The 20053-nt window shown below is 42.6% G+C and overlaps 1 protein-coding gene across 5 annotated transcripts in view; it reads right to left on the bottom strand.

Annotated features, from left to right (window-relative positions):
- Window positions 1-4080: 4080 nt before the first annotated feature.
- COL14A1 (collagen type XIV alpha 1 chain) overlaps window positions 4081-20053 on the bottom strand; it is a 199527-nt gene continuing 183554 nt past the window's right edge. For 4 of the 5 annotated variants that reach the window (XM_035011836.1, XM_035011832.1, XM_035011834.1 and 1 more), the window contains 3 exons: window positions 8537-8614; window positions 6609-6764; window positions 4081-4962 (listed from right to left, as the gene is read on the bottom strand). In XM_035011836.1, the coding sequence (XP_034867727.1) occupies window positions 4883-4962; window positions 6609-6764; window positions 8537-8614 (314 nt within the window). In that variant the 3' untranslated portion in view covers window positions 4081-4882. Of the gene's footprint in view, window positions 5792-6608; window positions 6765-8536; window positions 8615-20053 lie in introns of all 5 variants that reach the window. The other variant, XM_035011835.1, reaches the window with a different exon arrangement.

Below are 20053 nucleotides of genomic sequence, written 5' to 3'. Positions count from 1 at the left end.
GGTGGGGCAGAAAAGGGCTTTCCAAGTGGGAAAAAAAAGGCAAGCAGGTCAAAGATAGAGAAATGAGAGAGAACATGCATTAAGGGTTTTGCAACTAGTTTATTGTGGCTGTAGTTTGGAGACTATGAATAACTCAGCTGAAAGATACATTTCAAGGGCGCCTGGGTGGCTCAGTCGGTTGAGCGACTGCCTTCGGCTCAGGTCATGATCCCGGAGTCCCGGGATCGAGTCCCGCATCGGGCTCCCTGCTCGGCGGGGAGTCTGCTTCTCCCTCTGACCCTCCCCCCTCTCATGTGCTCTCTCTCTCTCATTCTCTCTGTCAAATAATAAATAAAATCTTAAAAAAAAAAAAAGATACATTTCAAAATAAAATAGGGAAAAAAGACAGGTTGAAGAATCTGTGGAAACAAAAATGAAAGAGGGAGAGAAGGAAGCGGAAAAATCTCCAGGGGATCTCGTTCATTCCTGTGGCCTTTAAATGCTACCTACAAGCACATGACTCTTAACTTTATGTCTTTGACCCGGATTACTTTCGAAGCTCCAAATGACCTACTTAGCACCTCACACTCAGTTTATCTCCGAAACTGAACTTTTCCACCTCCGTGCCCCAAATCCATGATTCTCAGAGGGACAGATGTGTCTCCATCGCCCAGTTGCTTACGCCAGACACCTGGATTATCCTAGTCACGTTCCTCTCCTCGTCTCCATTTCTAACGAGTCCCGTCAAATCCACCACCTTGGTTCAGTCCTCCACAAGCTTTCATCAGACCATGACAATAGTGTTACTAATGTTCCCTCATCTACTGTGATCTCCTCCAACGAACCCATTCTCCACTGTGCAACTAGAATGATCTCAAAATAGTGTTTCTCAAACTGTAGTTCACTGAGGTGCTTGGTTAAAAAAAAAAAAAAAAAAAAAGCAGAGTTTCCAACCCAGACAAATGAAGCACGATCTTTGGGCATTCCTCAGGGTCCAGGAATTCATACCTGAATAAGCCCTATCACCATCCCTTTTTGCCATTAAAATGTAAGAGTTACCAATATGTGAGGCAGAGTAGCCTAGAGATTAAGAGTGGATACTTTGAGTCAGAACGTCTACATTTGATTTCTAGCTGTGTGTTCTCATGTAGGTAACCTAACTTTTCTGTGCTGCTATCTCTTCACCAGGACAATTAAGAAAATAGTGAACTAGCTCGTTAGTTGCTGTGATGATCAAATGAATTAAAACCTAAGGAGTACCTTTTATTGCTTCTCACCAATATTTCTGGTTCTCTTCTGCTTCCTAGCATGTGGGAAGATTGTACTTCTTCACCCCTGTGGAGTTTGGTGGGCTCATGCGATTTACATAGACCAATAAAATGTGAGTGGAAGTAGCGTGTGTCACTTCTGGAGGAAGCTGGGGGAGATGATTCTCCATGGCCTCTCTTCTCTTCTCATAGCAATCATGGAGGTACATGCTGATATGGAAGTGTCGAAGAAATTGTTGTTACCGCAGCATAGTACAACCCAACCTCACTGGTTCAACTTTAAAGACCTTGGCGTAGGCCTGGCCTGGAGTAACTGCTTAATGGCAGCTTCAGAAGAGAATTCCAGCAATGTGGCTCTTTCAGTTCCTAATGTCTCAAGAGCTTAATACAATATGCATCTATTTCTTGGTTACGCAAGAGAGCAGGGAAACTGTCCTCCATGTCCTGGCTCATTGTTCCACACTGCTTCCGTCTGAGACAAGATAAGGCTGGAGACCACAGCAATGTAGGCAGGATTCCAGCTGGTGATTGAGATTTTAAGTTCCATGAGAAACAATTGATGGAGCAGAGGAGTGACATGATCAGGGGTATGTTTTAAGCTAGTGACAGACTCAAAATCTAAATCGCTAACTGGCACATTGCCTACATTGCTGTGGTCTCCAGCCTTATCCTGTTCACTCCCCTGCCACACTGGCCTTTTAGCTCCCTGAACATGAACAAGCACCTTCCTGACAAAGGGCCTTTGTATTTGACAAGATCTGGGCTTGGATTCTCCTTCCATGCCTCTTCTTATCTTCATGTCTCAACTTAAACATCAGCCCCTCAGAGAGACCATCTCTGTCCACCCAGATGGAAGCAGATGCGCCTTTATATCCTCTTCATATTCCTTTCTCAGCACTTTTCTTGTGTCTTTCATACTATCGGACACAATTGGAGATGAATCTTGCTTGTTTATTCACTCCTTTCCCGTCTTCTCTAGCACTAGAAAGGAAGCTCCATGAAGATAAACCCACATTTCTCTTATTCATGTTTTTATCCTAAGAATGAAACAGTTCCTAGTATACAGCAAGATTAGTTATGAGAGGATGGAAAGGGGCAGAGGAGGTAGGAAAAGAGAGGGAGGGTCATCCTGCAATTAAATTGAGGTTTTCCTGAATATAAGATACTACCCTAAAATGACTATTCCCCAAAGACATTGAGAGTTTCTAACAGAAGTGATGAGAATTCTGAAAAGTAATGTTTTTCTTTATATGGGACGATGCTTTCTTACTTTTAGAAACGGGATAAGCTATAAATTAAGATATAAGTATATTCCTGCCAAAATAGGTAAGTCAATAAAAATGCAATTCAAAATCAGCTTTTCACAAGGCAATTTATTGTAACCACAAAAGTCCTGAATCTGAGTTTCACTCAATAAAAATCTGAAATACTGGGTCCAAGTGATGACATTTCCAAACTAATGGAACCTTCCTGTAGCTTAAATAAACAGATTTAGACCATCAAGTGAAATCAAAGCCAAGCGTATCTGCATAACTCAAGAATGATATGAATGGATTAGAACCTCCGGTAGTTTATGTGTCACCATTTATTAGAGACTTTGAGAGTCCTCTTAGTGCCACGATATTAGACTATGCTTTTTCAAGAGCCAAGCACACAGAATATTCTCTCTACTCACCTGTTAAAAGACTAAGAAATCTGATATAAAAATATGAAGTGACTAATGACATACCCTAGTCATTTACAGAGGAGTTCTCTTAGGTGATTCTGGGTCAAGTCATTCTGATCAACCTTGTGCAAGCTTTCTTTCTCATCAGTCCTGCTTCCTACATGTGGAATGATTTGCCATAACTAAAAGGAAACAGCTGTTGGTTATCTGCTCACGGTCTTCTTTCATTTCCTGCAAAGGCACCACAAAACTCTTTGCCTTGATCCCCAAAGGCACATACGTAGACCTTACTGTTTGAATCCTTTGGCTGGAGAGGTCTTAAATCAGATCTGTTTGGTGAAGGAAACCAAAGAAGGTCGAAAGACCTTACTGATCTAGGAAGAATCCAACTTCTTGTTATAAATGACCCCATCTTTACTTTTTAAAATTAGCTGTTACTTGGGAGATGATACAGGAAAAGAGCATACACTAAGTTTGTGACTCTTCCATTTTGTTTTCAACAAGCAAATAATAGAACCGAAATCTTTTTCAAATATCTAGATTTTTCCTTTGTGAGCAAAAGATATATTATAGTTCAGGTGTTAGAGTCTGTTAGGTTCAATCTCATATCCTTTCTTCCTTTCTAGAGTTTTTCAGACTCTTCTTAATACCAGAAGAAAGATGGCTCTTTAGTCAACTGTTGGTAAACTACTGGTGAACATTTATTTAGCCCCAGTCTTGCGTTTTCTTGTGGGTTTTAAATGAATGATAAAATTCTACCAGTCTTGGGGTGCCTGGGTGGCTTAGTCAGTTGAGCATCTGCTTTCAGCTCGGGTCATGATCCTGGAGTACCAGGATCGAGCCCCACATCAGGCTCCCTGCTCAGCCGGGAGTCTGCTTCTCCTTCTCCCTCTGCCCCTCCCCCTGCTCCTTCTCTCACTCTTTCTCTCTCTCAAATAAATAAAACAAAATCTTAAAAAAAAAAAAATTCTACCAGTCTCTTAGGCCCAAATCAACTGCTTCTTCTGTTAAGCTTCTTACTACACAGGATGAATGAGTAAATGAATGAATGAACGAAAATTTGAATGCTTGTCTAAAGGAAGCCAACTGTTGTTTTTCTGGTTAAAACTCAGCTAAGACTATAGAAGTTTAAGGTGACATTTAGAAATGCAGTAAAAAGAATCCACATACGTTGTTTTAAATTTTTATTTGCTTATAAAAGAGAATGCAAATGGGTTTGCAAAAAACTTATCTGCATGTACAAAGGAATCCATGTAGATAAAGAGGGCAAGCCTTGGAATACTGCTGGATAAGTCGTTCATCAAAATTGGATCTCTTTGCATCAGAATTGGTGGAAAGTCACTATTTTACATGTCAAACCATTGAAAAAACTAAATCTATTTTTAAAATCACCGAATTCAGAAAGGTTATATTCTGATACATATTCTTAGACACCAGTGAAATGAGGTACCACGTGATCTCAGAGCTGGGCAGATCAGTTAATCAAGAGGTAGTTTCTCCAATAATATCCCTCTTTCTTTTCAGCAAGGCCAGAGGAGATAGGGATAAATGGCATAATCTTTGAATCCCTTTAAATTCTTATTCTGCGAGGGCCCCATTTCCTTTGAATACAATCATAGCTGTCTTGATGCACTTTAGGACTTGAGATCATCTAACACAGAAAAGATTCCAGAGTTCAATTTTTTTGTGTGTGCCAATTTTCCTTTGAGCACTCTTCTCTGGAAAAACAAATCATCTGGCAGGCCATTAAAATAACAAAGAAAAATAAATCCTGTGGTATCATAGATTAAGAGGATTTTTTAAAATATAATTTTTTTGCTAATAATGGCAATATTGGCAATGTCCAAGGAGATTTAGGCTGCTGAGATAAGCCCCCCAAAGGTAGCATACAAACCACATAATGACATTCTTCTTGAATAAGTTTCTCTAAGAGTTCTTGCAGTTGGTCTTTGAATTTGTCCTGAGGCGATCAGATGCCCGAGCCCCACAGTTCCATGGCTTCTAGCTCATCTTGGACAGGAGTGAATTCCGGTTGATCGGGATGGGGAGCTAGAGAGGAAGAGTGGGGTGGGGACTTGATAGGACCAGGAACTGTAAATTGATATTCTCCCCTCACACAGGTCCATAAGAGACACAGATTTGGTCAATACACGAGAGAGAAAGCCTGCTTGGGTGGAAAGCAGTAGCTTGCTTGGCCACCATGCCGCTTGCACCTTCCCCGCGAGGTTTCAGATGGTTAGCAAAGAAGGGACAGATCCGTTACAGAAATGGTTAGAAAACTAGAATCACGGCCAACTGCTTAAATAGTATGTGTTTTATTTACAAAAGGAACCCTGAATCTCAGCAGAATTTTAACAGAAAAATAAATGTTTAAAACTGATCTCACGTTAGAAACCCATCACCAGGGGGACAGTCAGGAAGGGAGGGCATCAGAGGAGGATGGAGAGGAGGATGGTCAGGGAGAAAGGTGCCCGTCAATCTTGTGTGGGGACAGGAAAGAGGAGAAGGCACATTTAGACAGCTATTACCGAGCCTTCACACAGAAAAGTTGGGGATAAATTCTTGGTACACAGTCATATACTGACATCCAGGCTGATACAGAGCAGTCAGTTTCTATTACAATGGACACTTGTGATTTGGTTAATTTCCAGTATTATCAGTGTATGTGTCGGGAGCGGGGAGGGCAAGAGACGTGACGGTGGGCAGGTAGGGAAGCAGGTGAGGCAGGGAAGCGGAGTGCCCATGGTTAGGGGCAGGGGCTGGGGGCAGGGGGGTGGTCAACAGGACAGTTCTGGATCCGTAGCCAATTGCCCAGGCCAATGGAATCAGAGTGGAGGAGCTCCACCTCAGTGCTGGTAATCATTGTAAGGAATCGAATCTTAATAAGGGACAGGGAGATTTGAGAGAACAGGGAGGGAAGAGATGAACAGAGAAAAACACATCAGCAAAACTCTGACCAGTTCCTCTGGCAAATAAGGTTAAATTTCTCCTAAAGCAGAACACTTAAATTCTTTGACTAAGAAGTTTATTGCCCCAAAGCAGTCTCTGGACATCTTTCTTGATGCTTCCAAGAGTGACTATGTCAGAAAATGTCCCATTGCACAACTCGCCGACATGCAGGCTGCAGATGTTTTTAGGAAGCATTATCTTTCACAATCTCAGGCCAGGAGTTAGTAATGAGGCAGGGACAGGCATGGTCACTCTTGTTTCTTTTTAAGACTATCTTTGGTCTTAAATGGTGGGCATGTGGCGGGCAGAATGTCACCCAAAAGAATCTACGGGGCCACCCGCATTAAGGGGAAGTCGTAAGTTTGAGGCTTTTCCAAAACAAGAGTAAAATATGACAGGCATCACGACCACACCACAGCAGTAACATAGAATTAGGGCCCCCACAGAAAGTTCAAACATGTCCCCCAATGACCAAATATGAGGTCGGAGGTCAAGTTAGTGTGGACTGCCATTTATAAACAAGGAAGATTTAGTTGTGTTGTTATTTTCATTTTCCTCTTAAGGTTTTTGAAGGGGTAGCCTTGATAGTAATTTGCACTTCATAGAAGAGGTCTCTGGATAATTTAAGGTAATGAGGCATTCAAGTTCAGCTTCCCTCCCATAATTGGTCTACTGCTCACTGCACCCTCATCATTATAGTTCTAATTGTAGCGAAACATTGTTCAAAGCCCACAAGAGGCACTTACCTCCTACCCCGTAGGCAGAACACGAAGAGGGGTCGCAGTATCCAGGCTGGCCAGAAGGACCTTGTGGTCCAGGCACCCCCAGGTGACCAGGTGGACCCCTGGGCCCAGGAGAGCCGGGGGGCCCGGGGCTTCCTGGCCGACTCTCCCCTGAAGGTCCTAAGAAGCACCCACAAAGGAAAACAGTTGGTCTTTGACCATCACAGAGTGGATGGTAAGAAGGAAACTGTTGGTAGTCTCTTAAGAAAAGCCACCTCACACATCTTGACAATTAGGATAAGATACCTCTCTCTGCTCATTGAGTTTTTGTTCCTAAACTGGACTTGCTGGACAGAGGATCATATTGTAATCATACATTCTCCTGGAGAATACTTTCAATCAGTTCAGGATACTGGAAAGCAAAGTGTATTCTTTGCTGTCATCTCTTGGATATTAAAGGGAAAAATACATACCACTGTCAACCTGGTTTTCTTTATGGAGCTCCTGTTTCCCAATGCAGTTCCTTATGAATGCAGCATATGGGCAGACAAGCACACGCGGGGGCACGCATGCACACACTCACACCCACTCAATCTCAGCCTCATAATCTGTACTGCTTTATGGTCCTGGGTAATTGAAATACATTAGGCTGAGTGTGAAAGAAATTATCCTACAGGAGAAAAAGGCCAAGTCTGAAGTCAGACCCAAAATACTAATCCAAAATGTCTTTAGGCTACCTTATATCAATGGAGAACTTAGATTGAGTGAAAATAGGAGGGAGATTAAAATTTTTGTGATTTTTGGAAGTCTATCAGGCTGGGTGTTTTCATGTTTGCTTTGAGGTCTAGATTCCAATGGTGTTTAAAAGGCATTCTTCAACTAAAAATGAGATTCTTCAACTCTAGTTGGAATGAACCCTTCAACTCTAGTTCTAAATGAAAATGAGGAACAAGTATCACCTTATATTTGAAAAGTGTTGCAGCTCTAAGTAGGTTCAGTCCCATTCAGTCAACTCTCACCAACCATCCTTTCTGTGTAGCACGTGATGCTAGATCAGCCTCTCATAGAAGCTCTAAGGATAGGAGCATTTGTGCTCAAAGTGAATCTTTTCCATTAGGAATCCCTCCCAGGAAAAGTACTTCCCCAAATCACTATTAGGTTGGAAAGAAAAAATTGATAAAGTATTCGATTTGATGTGGCTACAACCAGATTATATATTATTTAATTAATTAATTAATTTATTTATTTATTTATTTTATTTTTTACAACCAGATTATAAATGTCCAACAGGACTGCAAACTTACAAGTCTAATAATGAGGACCATAGTCTGGAGACCTTTGTAAAAACACAAAGCAATACAAAACTCAAAACTGACACGAAATTCATCCAGTAAGAAGGCCATGGTGGCAGAAACTATGAGTGTTTATCACACATCCATGTGTCCCTCTGTGTTCGGAGCCTCCCATGTGGCTCAACGGAGACTGGCTAGTTCCAGCCAGTGAAATATGCATTACTGCGATGTACATCGTTGTCCAGTAGGAGGGTGAAGGTTGATGTGCCTCCTTTATCTTTCTCCTGGAGGCCTTTTTTCCAGCATGGGGGAAAGGCCACCTTACCCACATCAAACTTTGGGGTAGTATAAAATAAACCCTTATTGTGTCAATCTACTAAGCATTTGGGATTATTTGTTACTACAGCATAGCCTAGCACAGCCTAACTCATGAAGCCAATAGGATCCCAGAATATGCTAGAAGCCTTTAAGGCTTCTGTACTGGGAGGATCTTCACTTAACAAACTGGCTTTCCAATAAAATGAGTGAGAAACTCAGCCATTGCTGTCAGATACAATGTACTGTGGATGTAATACGGCCATTTTCCTCACCGTGATGTCAAGTAAATAAAAAGTGTTAGGATTTCCATCTTGCAGTTTCCTGTTAGGTAGGAAGATTTACCTGCTGGTCCAGGGGGTCCTCTTGGACCTTGGGTTCCAATGCCTGGATTTCCTTTTTCTCCCTTGACACCAGTTAGACCTGTTAAAAAAAAAAAAAAAAGGAAAGAAAGAAAAAGTCTTTAAAATAAAATCTAGGCAAAATCTTTCAAAAAGACCTCTCTTATAAAGATGTGGGTTGGTTTGGGGTTATGGTTCCCAGGGGACTTTTAAATTAAATTCTGACACTGTGAATTACGTACAACCACATATAGAAGGCTGGTTCTGTAGCTGAGCATGCTGCCCATATTTGCAATACTGTAAGTCTATCCACCTTCCTACTGAAGGGGTTCAGCCTGCCAGGATCTGGCACCGTGTCTTTACACGCACCAGGCCATTCGACATATGCAGCTGGCACTCCACGGTCACACAACAGGAATCACAAGTGAACACGTCTAACATTTTCCTTTTGGTCCACCCTGTAACGTATCTGCAAAAGGCATGAATTATAATTAGGCAGCAAAGTTCTGAAGAGCATGAGTTTCCATTAAAAACTTGGAAGCTCCAGGAAAGCCTGTGTTTGATTTGGCTGATTCAGCCCCATAAAAATCTAAACCTATTCATGTTTCTTTTCCACTGAGCAGATTCCTTATTCCAAATAATTTACAGTGCTATTAACAAACTATACGTTTTCAGGCAAAAAAAAAAACAAAACCAAAAACCCAAAGAAACATGTACTCTGCCACCTCATCATCCAAACAGCTCCTATCACAAGATTGCCGGACAGGTGAGAACATGCTATACTAAGGCCCACCCGTCCCAGAGAGAGTTGCATCAGCTGGGGGGGCGGGAGGGGGGGGGTTACCCTGGCTCACATCACAGAAGGTCTCTAGTGCCTGTTTTTCATGTACAACAATGCTTTGAAGTAGCAGAATGCAGCATTGCATATGTACGTGATTACACTTACAAAGAAATTATGTGTGAATTGGAGAAGCCTGGAAGGAAACATAAATAAATGACAATAACCAATTTGAGAGGTGGCAGGCATGCCAGTGATTTAAAATGTTTAAAGTGACAAATCACTTTTCCCTTTTCCTAAAGGCGGTGCATATTCACGACAGACAAATGAAGAGACTCAACGAGCCAGGACTCCGGCCCTTGAAAACAATCACTTTTCACGTCTTGTTTATAACTTCCAGAAAGAAAGGTGTTCATGTAGTATTTGCTCTGGGAATAGTTGGGGGGAAAAAAAAATGAAGAAGATTGGGGAGCCACTGGCACTTTTTTCTACACGGCACACATCACCACTGTCCCTTGATATGAGCGCTGGTAGCTGTTGTGTCCCTTGGGACCTCCTTTTGGGGACAAGGTATATCTGGCACCTTTGAAAAAGTCCTCCTTCTTTGTTAGTGGTCCTCAGGGCTGCCCCACCCCTGCTATGCTTCCCCAACACCCACTCCTATTGCATGTGGCCTACGGAGGATTTTCTGAGCTCACAAGAGACCAGGACTTTAGGGAGAGAGAAGGACACTGACCACTGAGCCTCTAATGGCCTCCTGTTTTGGGTCTGACTCTTGTCTTAGGAACCCATAAGGAAGACAGTAATTTCTCAAGAGTAAAAATACAATTTCGTCTGAGTTTAAAAAGCACACAACATACTCAGGCTAATCAACACGTAAAGCTCAATTGCTCATCAAGTTGTCCAGACAGAAAAGCACCTTGGGTACATCTACTGTATATTACCCAATTAGCTACCAGTTAGCTATTAGTTTAGTAGCTAATTAGAATAGTACTTTTCAGCTGGTAGGTGTTCTCTCAGCTGCAAATATACTCCACCAGGCACCTGGAAATTTAGCAGAAACTGCCTCCTCTTCTGTTTGAATGAGAGTCACTTTCCCCACAGGGAACCACTAATTTTTAAATTAGAACACAATAAAATACACAGATGACTAATGGCAGTCTGCTCATGATTAAGTGTTTGGTGACTCAGAGGCCTCCCATGACCTTATGGTACTCAAGGGTCAACATTACCAACATAGCTTCTCAGTGATTCTCCGAAGTGGGAGATGCAGTTGATGAGCCTGAATAGGACATGCAGGAAAGTATTAGGAAAAAACTCTCTGATAAGAATTTCTTGACTTGGGGCGCCTGGGTGGCTCAGTCATTAAGCATTTGCCTTCGGCTCAGGTCGTGATCCCAGCGTCCTGGGATCGAGCCCCGCATCGGGCTCCCTGCTCGAAGGGAAGCCTGCTTCTCCCTCTCCCTCTCCCTCTCCCCCTACTTGTGTTCCCTCTCTCGCTGTATCTCTGTCAAATAAATAAAATCTTAAAAAAAAAAAAAAGAAAGAAAGAATTTCTTGACTTACCCGTTGCTTCTTCATTAAGAAAGTAAAAGGTGGGGAAGATTGGGGAGTAGGGATTCTGGTTGTTTTAATTTTCTAGTTATGTAGAGAAAAACAAGTGGCATTTGATATTACCTGCACTACAAATCAAGGTAAGAGAGGAAGAGTCTCACAAAAATATTCCAGCCCCTCAAAATGTCTTGAAAAAATTCTAAGGATGTAATTATATTAACAGAGAATTTTAGATTTTATTATCCTTGAAATGAAGATCTATTCCAGGTACACGGAGGCTAATAGATTAATATCTGTCCACGTGTTCACTTATGGTTCTGAGACTGCAGGAACATTCATGTCCATGACAACTGAGTTTGGTTGTAAATCTTCTTCTTGGAATGAAAAAATCATGTTAAAAATCAATAATTAAGGACTTAAGATGAGGACTAAAATTAAAAGGTAAGCTTAGAGACCTCAGAGCTCTAAAAATAGATCTGCATATACTTTTTTTTTTTTTTAGATTTTATTTATTTTTTGACAGAGAGAGAGACAGCGAGAGAGGGAACACGAGCAGGGGGAGTGGGAGAGGGAGAAGCAGGCTTCCCCCTGAGCAGGGAGCCCGATGCGGAGCTTGATCCCAGGACCCTGGGATCATGACCTGAGCCGAAGGCAGACGCTTAACTGACTGAGCCACCCAGGCGTGCATAGATCTGCATATACTTTTGATAAGCCTGTAAGCCATGATTAAAAGGAAAGAAGTGAAATGTCCTGAAATGTCCGCCCATTTATGAGATGTCAGCGGGCAGTGGAATCTGGGCATAGTCCTTCTTTACAGACAAAACGCTGTCATTACCCATACTAAGGGCTTCTCTCAACAATCTCTTTGTGAGGGCTGAAGGTGGGAGCCATTTGTTGTTGAGATGGAGTCCCTGGAGCCAAGTGCCTGCATTCCCGCCACAAAGGCATTGGGACTCCTGAGTGCACGGGATGCCCCTCCTGGAACACCCGTTTCACATTGGCTGTCTCCATAAATACTTATTCTTCAAGACCCAGCTCAAGGCGTCTCTGCAACCATAATGAGCAGAAGCCTACTGGATTCAAGAGGACAGGAATTATCAATCTGATTCATGGCTGTATCCCTGACACGGCTAGGGTGTCTTCCACATAGTATGAAACTTATAGATACTTACTTACTTACTTACTTACTGAATGAATGAATGAATGAATTCTCTGATTCCATATTGTCCTTGCCTCCTCTTGCACCTACCCCACTGCATTGTTTGTCCTCATGCTCACTTAGCCTAAGACTATGAGCCTGCTGACGGCAGGGATCATGTCTTCTTCATTGTTAGTGTCGGATCCAAGCCAAACCTCACACATAGTAGGTGGCCCAGTAAGTTCTAGAAGCCTAACTGAATGACTACATGTCTACACCAACATGCAGCTGACTCTTAAAAGCAAGCCTGACCTTTGAAGGATCAACAAACAAAATTCCTTACCCTGGAGCTTTGCTTTTTACTTTCACGTGCCTGGCTGTGGGAACACTACTTTTTCTTTCTTTCTTTCTTTTTTTTTTTAAAGATTATTTATTTATTTGACAGAGAGACACACAGCAAGAGAGGGAACACAGGCAGGCGGAGTGGGAGAGGGAGAAGCAGGCTTCCCGCCCGATGTGGGGCTCGATCCCAGGACCCTGAGATCATGACCTGAGCCGAAGGCAGATGCTTAACGACTGAGCCACCCAGGCGCCCCGGGAACACTACTTTTTCTAACAAGTTCCTCACGTGGCAGTGTCAGCTGCTAGTGTTTCTTAGAGATGAATATAATTGATCACAATTAAGTTTAAGTTTCCGCCCTAAAAACTGAGCACAGCTGATATAAATGAAGATCTAGTTTTCCAAAAATATGATTTTAAGTAAGATTAAAATATCTTTAGCTTTGTTTTCGAGTTACCAAAAATATTTAGGATAATCAGAGAGATTATTATTATCTATCCATTCATCTGTTCTTTCTTTAAAAAATATTTTAATAAATTTATTTTTTTTGCAAGGGATTCTAGGTTCACATTAATACTGAACAGTAAGTACAGAGATTTCCCATATACCCTCTGCCCCTACACATGCATCATCAACATCCCCCATCAGAGAGGTACCTTTGTCATACTTATTCTTTTTTAAGTGTCTCATTAGAAACCATTTCAGGGCTACCTGATTCTCCCTTACCACGAACCTAACACTGAACCTCCAATATTTTCTTCTACTGGTCTACAAAGGCAGAGACCTGTCCATTTATATTGCCAGCTCCAGGCACATACTTAAGGCACTCAAGAAATATGTGTCAAACAGATGAATGAATGAATAAAATACTAAGTTCAGCTGCAGACTTTGACAAACCAAGAATGTGGCCAGTTTATCAGCTAAGCCTATAAATGAACTCAGTAGATTCTGCACGCTAGATGCTTGACATGTGTGAGCTCCTTTAGGTTTCACAAGAACCAAGAGGGCGGGCACTACTATTAACCCCCAAGGGGGCTGCCCTTAGCTAGGAAGTAGTAGAGCCAAGATTTCAACCCCGTCAGGATGGTGCCGAAGTCCAGACGCTGAACCACTGTCCTCCCTGCCTTTTCATCCCAAGTGAGCAGGCTGTACTTCTTGTCTTGTTCTTTGCAGTCGAGGCTTCCCGAGCTACCTGCCGAGTCAGTATGCACATTTGCTCTGGCCCCGTGCTCAGCAATCAGCCCGGTGGTTATCACATTTCCTCAGCCTACTTCCCTCAGTTGGCATTCTTGCCCTCTGCTCTGAGCAAGATTCGGGGTTGATGTTTAGTGGCTGTCTCCGGCTCCCACTGACTACATGTCTAGGATCTGGCACTTGGTTGTCCATTTCCTATTTTCTTTGGCCTGTTGGTCTCTGAATAGAGAAGTTTTACTCATTTCTCTGCCCTCTGACCACACCAAGCACTCCACACTGGAGCCTCATGCTACTCCATGGACCGCGGTGAGTCTCTTGATCCCAGACATTTTGAGCAACTCCCAGGATTTATGCCCAGGCACATATGCAAAGCCCGGGCAATGCTTTCATTGTAACTGCACCAAAAAGTCATAGAAACAGTGAGACAGAGCTTCAGCTATGTTATTATACTGTCTGTTACCTAGGAAATGCTGACAATGCATGGCAAGCACAGTCTGCTTCCCACTCAAAATATGTTTGAATGCCTACTAGAAGCGAAGTACTGGACAGATACCTAGCTACAAGGTGGCAGATTAATTGGACATAATTCACTAAATACTTCGTGCAATTTCCAGAGTCTGCTATTTGTACATTTTTGGTCTGTAGTGTTAGTACCAGCATGTGGGACTCCATGTTTTGGCCAAGGTCTCGGCTAAGAGGACAAAGACTGGAAAATACATGATTGTTTTCAATGTAAACAAACTTTGCAAACAGTTGCCAAGAGTTTCCCTTCTTATTGTCGTTTTTATAAAATAACTGCCCAGCCACTATGACAGTATAATTCAGGACTCAGTCAGGGAAAGATAAAGCACTCTAGATTGTTCAGGCAAAGAGAATTTAATCCAGGGACTTGTTTACATGGGTGATGGAAGGACTGAGAAGCCAATTAAAGATGAGGAGGCCAGTGATAAATTAGCAAAAGCAGGAAGTCACTCTCATCTTGAGGAGCATAGGGACAATGGAAAGGAATGGTGTGACTGGAGCCCAGAGCCTAGAACCTTCTGGTAGGATCTAGAAGCAGAGGGAGAGATTTCCAGTGGAAGCAGGAGCCTTGTAAGGGTTGTCACCACAACCAGAATTGCAGGGGAGCCAGGGATTGGGTGAGGGGAGAAATATCCTGACTTCTCCCCTGTTCGAACCCTCTATTCCTTCTTTAAGCCTCCCATTGGCTGAACCTTCCCAGGAGCAGGGGGACATGGGAGCCTGGAAAGGCAGTGATGCACAGCTAAAGGAGGGAGAAGCGCTGACTGGAAGCCAATTGCCTTGTCCAGTCCCAGTATCAGGCTCTGAGTATTCAGAGTCAGAGGCTCCCTTCCTGCCTGTAGTGGGTCACCCCGTAGCAGGGAAAGGGACAAATGGAGAGCCATTATGCAGTCTGAGAAGAGCTACAACAAATATGAAAGCACAGAATTGAGGCATCTGTGGGGAATCACAGGAGGCTCTCCAATAGAGTTGACCCTTGAAGCTAAGTCTTGGAGAGCAGGCATTAGCCACCCAAAGAAGGGCAGATGCAAGTACGTGTACAGAGAACTACAGATGAAAGCGAACTGGGCGTGCCTGGGGAATGCCAAGAGGTTTGGCAGGACTTTGGCTGCAGCAGGTTTGGGAGTGGTAGAATAAGAAGCCGGTCTTCTGGCTGGCCAAAGGAGTCTGGATACCGCCCTTTCCCCTCGTGTGCACAGAACCCCTCCAATACCATCTACCAATTTTTTTTTTTTTTTTTGTAACTTCACCCTCTTTTTCTCAAAGAGGAACTCCAAAGTGCTGAAGCCTCAGGCTCCTTAAAACATGGATCTGCCCCTGCTGGGTGCTGCAAAGCAATACAATTGGTAAAGTGGACTGAAAAATCCCGCAGAGCTCAACTCCACCAATAAACACTGAGCTAGTCCCACAGAAAAGCCAGAGGAAAACATGTCAAAGCATTAAGTAGGGCTGTCCAGTGGTCAAAGGAACCACTATGAGATCAAGATCAAGACAAGATACTTTGCACTTTAGGTTTTTCTATCAGTTTGAGACATGGTAATATTGGCAGGAGGTCCTTTGGTCTTTTGACCACACAAATCTAAATTAGACACGCTGATGTCTGGGCAGTGAGAGAGGGGAAGGAAGTGCAGCTGGGAGGAGGGAGGTGAAGGGGCAGCATGGGGGCTGTAAAGGAAGAAGGGAAAAGACAGGATGAGGAGGAGCGCCCTTCATCACTGCACACCAACCCCATGTAGGCGTCTGCAGGCTGTTCACACATGCAGGTACATGGCAAACACGAACAGGGATTACATTTGGCACCAGGAATCCCGGATTTTTGTCCACACAGTTTTGCAAACTGATACAATGATCTTTTTTTTTTTTTTTTAAGATTTTATTTATTTATTTGAGAGAGAGAGAATGAGAGCGAGCATGAGAGGGGGAGGGTCAGAGGGAGAAGCAGACCCCCCGCCGAGCAGGGAGCCCGATGCGGGACTCGATCCCGGGACTCCAGGATCATGACCTGAGCCGAAGGCAGTCGCTTAACCAACTGAGCCACCCAGGCGCCCTGATACAATGATCTTATGGGCACATAATAAGAGTATCAGACCAAACGCCCATTGACCAGCTTCAGCTCCCAAGTTTTGACTGGTCCCCCTTCAATGCCATTGTATTATTTCCAGCATGGACCATTAGGAAAACTATTACTAATTCAAAGTTAACAGAAAAATGAGCCAATTTCTATGGCTTCAAAAATGAACATTTCAGATTTGGCATGAATATTCAACCAGTTGATGATATTTAAATTAGAGCTTGGTCTAGTTTTCATTCCTTGCAGAAATGAAAAGTGATATGATGCTCTCGACTCTTGGAAAAGAAGAGAGCTGTGTCAGGGCTTTGGGATGAGGCCAGTGTCTGCAGAGTTTAAAACAAAATGCAGGAGTGCCTGGGTGGCTCAGTCGTTAAGCATCTGCCTTCGGCTCAGGTCATGATCCCAGGGTCCTGGGATCGAGTCCCACATCGGGCTCCCTGCTCCGCAAGGAGCCTGCTTCTCCCTCTCCTGCTCCCCCTGCTTGTGTTCCCTCTCACTGTGTCTCTCTCTGTCAAATAAATAAATAAAATCTATTAAAAAAATTCATTAAGGCCAACAGCCCTTCATAATAATCATGAAGAATCCACTATTAAGATGAATACATCTTATATCTAGTTAAACCTAGAAACAATGAAAATGAAAAAAATTAATGAATATATCTTTTCTATGTATGTTTTTGCTCAGCTATACAAATGCATTTTGATATATTTATATATATTTATTTATATATATATTATTTATGTATAAAGTATTTATCACTTTAAAAGCCATGTTAAAAAAGTCACTGAAAATAGTTTACCATAGCTAATATAAACAGCTTTAGTTTTATCATCTAAATTATTACATGTTATATTTCCATTTTACTTGTTTATGTTCAAGGCCAGAAATTTAGAAAATGACTAAGTACATTCCTACAGTCAAAAGAAAGTGTTTCTCTGCCTCTCTCTATCAATATTTACATATAGATATAGTAAACACATACACACACAGGCATAATAAGCAGGAGGTCAGTTGATCTTTTGATCACAGATATCTAAATTAGACACACTAAAATTTGGGCACTGAAATGTCCGATGTATTTTCTATTTATGTATTTCCTACCCAGTTCAAAAATCCTTCCTATTTAAAAATCTCACCCTGTTTTCCTGGCTAAATTTACACAATAATGACTTGAAGAAAACACTGACATTGTCAAGTTGGCAGTAACTGGCTATTAACAGGATGTCTTAGGATTGATGTCCTATAGCCACACGGCAGACTTCTGTTTTTTTTCATGGCTCTAGCGTGAAGGACAAATGGCAGCCAAAAAAACTAGCCAAGTAGTAATCAACACCATAAATCACTTATGATTCACGAAATGACTATTGCACTTAAGGTATTATGGAAAATAAAAGGAAAATCGACATTAAGTTTGGTCTTTGGGGAATATGCAGCCTTCCTGGTGAGACAGGATTAACGGACGTGAAATCATTAAAGCAATTCAAGAAAGTATATTCTACCTGGGTGCTAAATGATCCGTTTCGCACACTAGTGAGGTGGCCATCTATTCATGGATCCAATTCTTGTTCAGGCTTCTTGGTGGGGCGGGGGGATGTAGAGATGAAAGGCACGGCCCCACTCAAGTAACTCACAGCCCAGTGGGAAGACAAACCAGTACACCAACCCCGACAGTACAATGAGAAACTGCTGGGGTGGACACTTGTGCTCTGGGAGAGTTTACTCAGTCTAGTTCAGCTGGAGTAGAGCACGGTAGAAACAACCAACACACGAGCCAAACAAACCACAGGGAGGAACGAGTGGTCTGGCAGAGGTGACTCTTGAGATGAGTTTTGAAGTTGGAGTATGAATGAGACAGAGGAAGAAAGAAGGTTCTCAGGAGTGGGAAGACCAGGTGAAAATCCATGAACGGGTACAAGAAAGGCACACAACGGGAATCGGCACTGAGGGCAATAGGAAAGGGAAACACACGTATGAAGAATGTGGTAAACTGAATGAGTGGTCTCACTTCCTCATCACTCTGAGAAAGACGGACACACCCATTCTCTTGCTTTGGGCCGTGTTCTTCCTTACCTCTTGGGGTTGGGTGTGGCCATGGCCATGTGACCTGCTTTGACCAACGAGATGTTAGAGGCAATAACTCAAACAGAGGCTTGAAATAGGATTGGGTGGTTGGGTTGCCCTGTTTCGTCTCTGCCCCTGTCATGAGGATTACATACACTAGGAAACTATTAGGCCTCCCAGCCAGGGCCCCAGCAGAGCAGAACTGCCCCTGTTTGCCACAAATATGTGGTGAAAAAACTAATATTTATCATTGTATCCTACTGAGATGTTTGTGGTTCGTTATGTAGCAAAAGCTGACTAATACTGAGAGCACAGAGCAGTTCAGTTTGGCTAGAGCAAAACGTACATACTTGAAGTGAAGTGGAAAATAGGAACCGGGACCGTACAAAGATATCATGCTGAGATGGCATTAACCTTGAGCGGTATTTCCAGCATGATACCCGTTACCCCAGACAGAGACTGAAATCCAACGCAAGAATCTGATCAGATCTACTATACAGACCCTCCAATTAAGGGTTTCAAAATATTTTAAGCTACAGAAACAATTATATTAGCTTTCATGGCAAAAAAAAAAAGAAGACAAAATGGACTGTAGCCCTTGCTGACATCTTGACTCAACCTCATGGAAGACCCAGAGTCAGAAGCACCCAGCTAGACCACTCCTGAATCCCTGACCCAGAAAAACCACGATCATGTATGTTTTGTTGTTTTAAGTTGCTAAGTTTTAGGGTAACTTGTTATATAGTAATAAATCATTAACACATAGAGCTTCTCTCTGTAGCCATGTTGAATGTAAAGAGTCAGTTTGTAATAGAGGGGGAAAAAAGACCCTTACAAAATAAAAGATGATACAGTGAAGAAAAAGAAAAAGCATTCCTTTTCAATGCGTTCAGGTTACTATACATTATGAAAAAACAATACATCAGACCTTTAGAGAAAAGTCTTGTTCCAAAGCACATTCAAACTGGACTTTACAATATAGCTCTTGGGTGAGAGAAGAGAAAGCTACCTTCATTTCTCTGGAGTTCATCTCTCAGGAGATGGGAGGAAGGGGATGAGGAAAGAAACATACACGTCAGCAGATTTTTAACAGCAATGAACAGTCTATGCCTTGTGCAACCGAATATCAAAGATAATACAACATCACAGGGAAGACTTGTAAATATTTAAGCATCAAACAGCCAATTATTACAGGAGCCCTGCCAACCCTCTATCTTTAATCAAGTTGATCTGTCCCATAAAGATAACTTTTCCAGGAATAAACCAGGATAAAGAAGACATTAAGAAGTTCCACAGATGCTTAGCATCAAGGCATTCCTGGTTGGCAACTGCTACACTATTATTCTGCATTCGTGACCGAAGTTTTCAGCCAAATGTATCTTCGCTGCCAACAGCTCTTTTCAACCACAGAAATAGCGAATGCAAGAACCCTACTTCTCTCTCCCAGCTTCGAATTGTCCTGAGACCCAGTCTCCTCAGACTTGTTGATTCCCAGGTGAGGGGCATGAGCTGTAGGGACTCAGATTTAGCTTTCGGGTGTATGCAGCTCTTCTCAGCTCTGACTGCCATTTCTGTGTCTCTGAAGGGGGTTGTCACTGACTTCCAGCCACCAGAGTGTGGCTGACTCCTTTTCTACCTGTGTTTGCTTTGGGGGGGGTGGGTTGTGTTGCATCTTCTCATCCTTCTCACAACCCCCCTTTCTCATTTTCGGGAACAAAGTCCATCTTTTTCAAATTAACCACAGAACCTTAGGACTGATATAAGAATTGATCCTTAAATCTTGTCTTTCTTTACATTCACTCCTTAGAAATTTTGTTTTCTGTGGCAGGGAAACCTCAAGGGGAATAATTTTCCAACTTCAAA

The sequence above is a fragment of the Mirounga leonina genome, unplaced genomic scaffold, assembly GCF_011800145.1.
Source record: "Mirounga leonina isolate KUSES-001 unplaced genomic scaffold, KU_Mleo_1.0 Mir_165, whole genome shotgun sequence".
NCBI classification, from domain to species: Eukaryota; Metazoa; Chordata; class Mammalia; order Carnivora; family Phocidae; genus Mirounga; species Mirounga leonina.
Note: the sequence above shows the minus strand (reverse complement) of the source record. Positions and strands in the feature narration are given on the sequence as shown.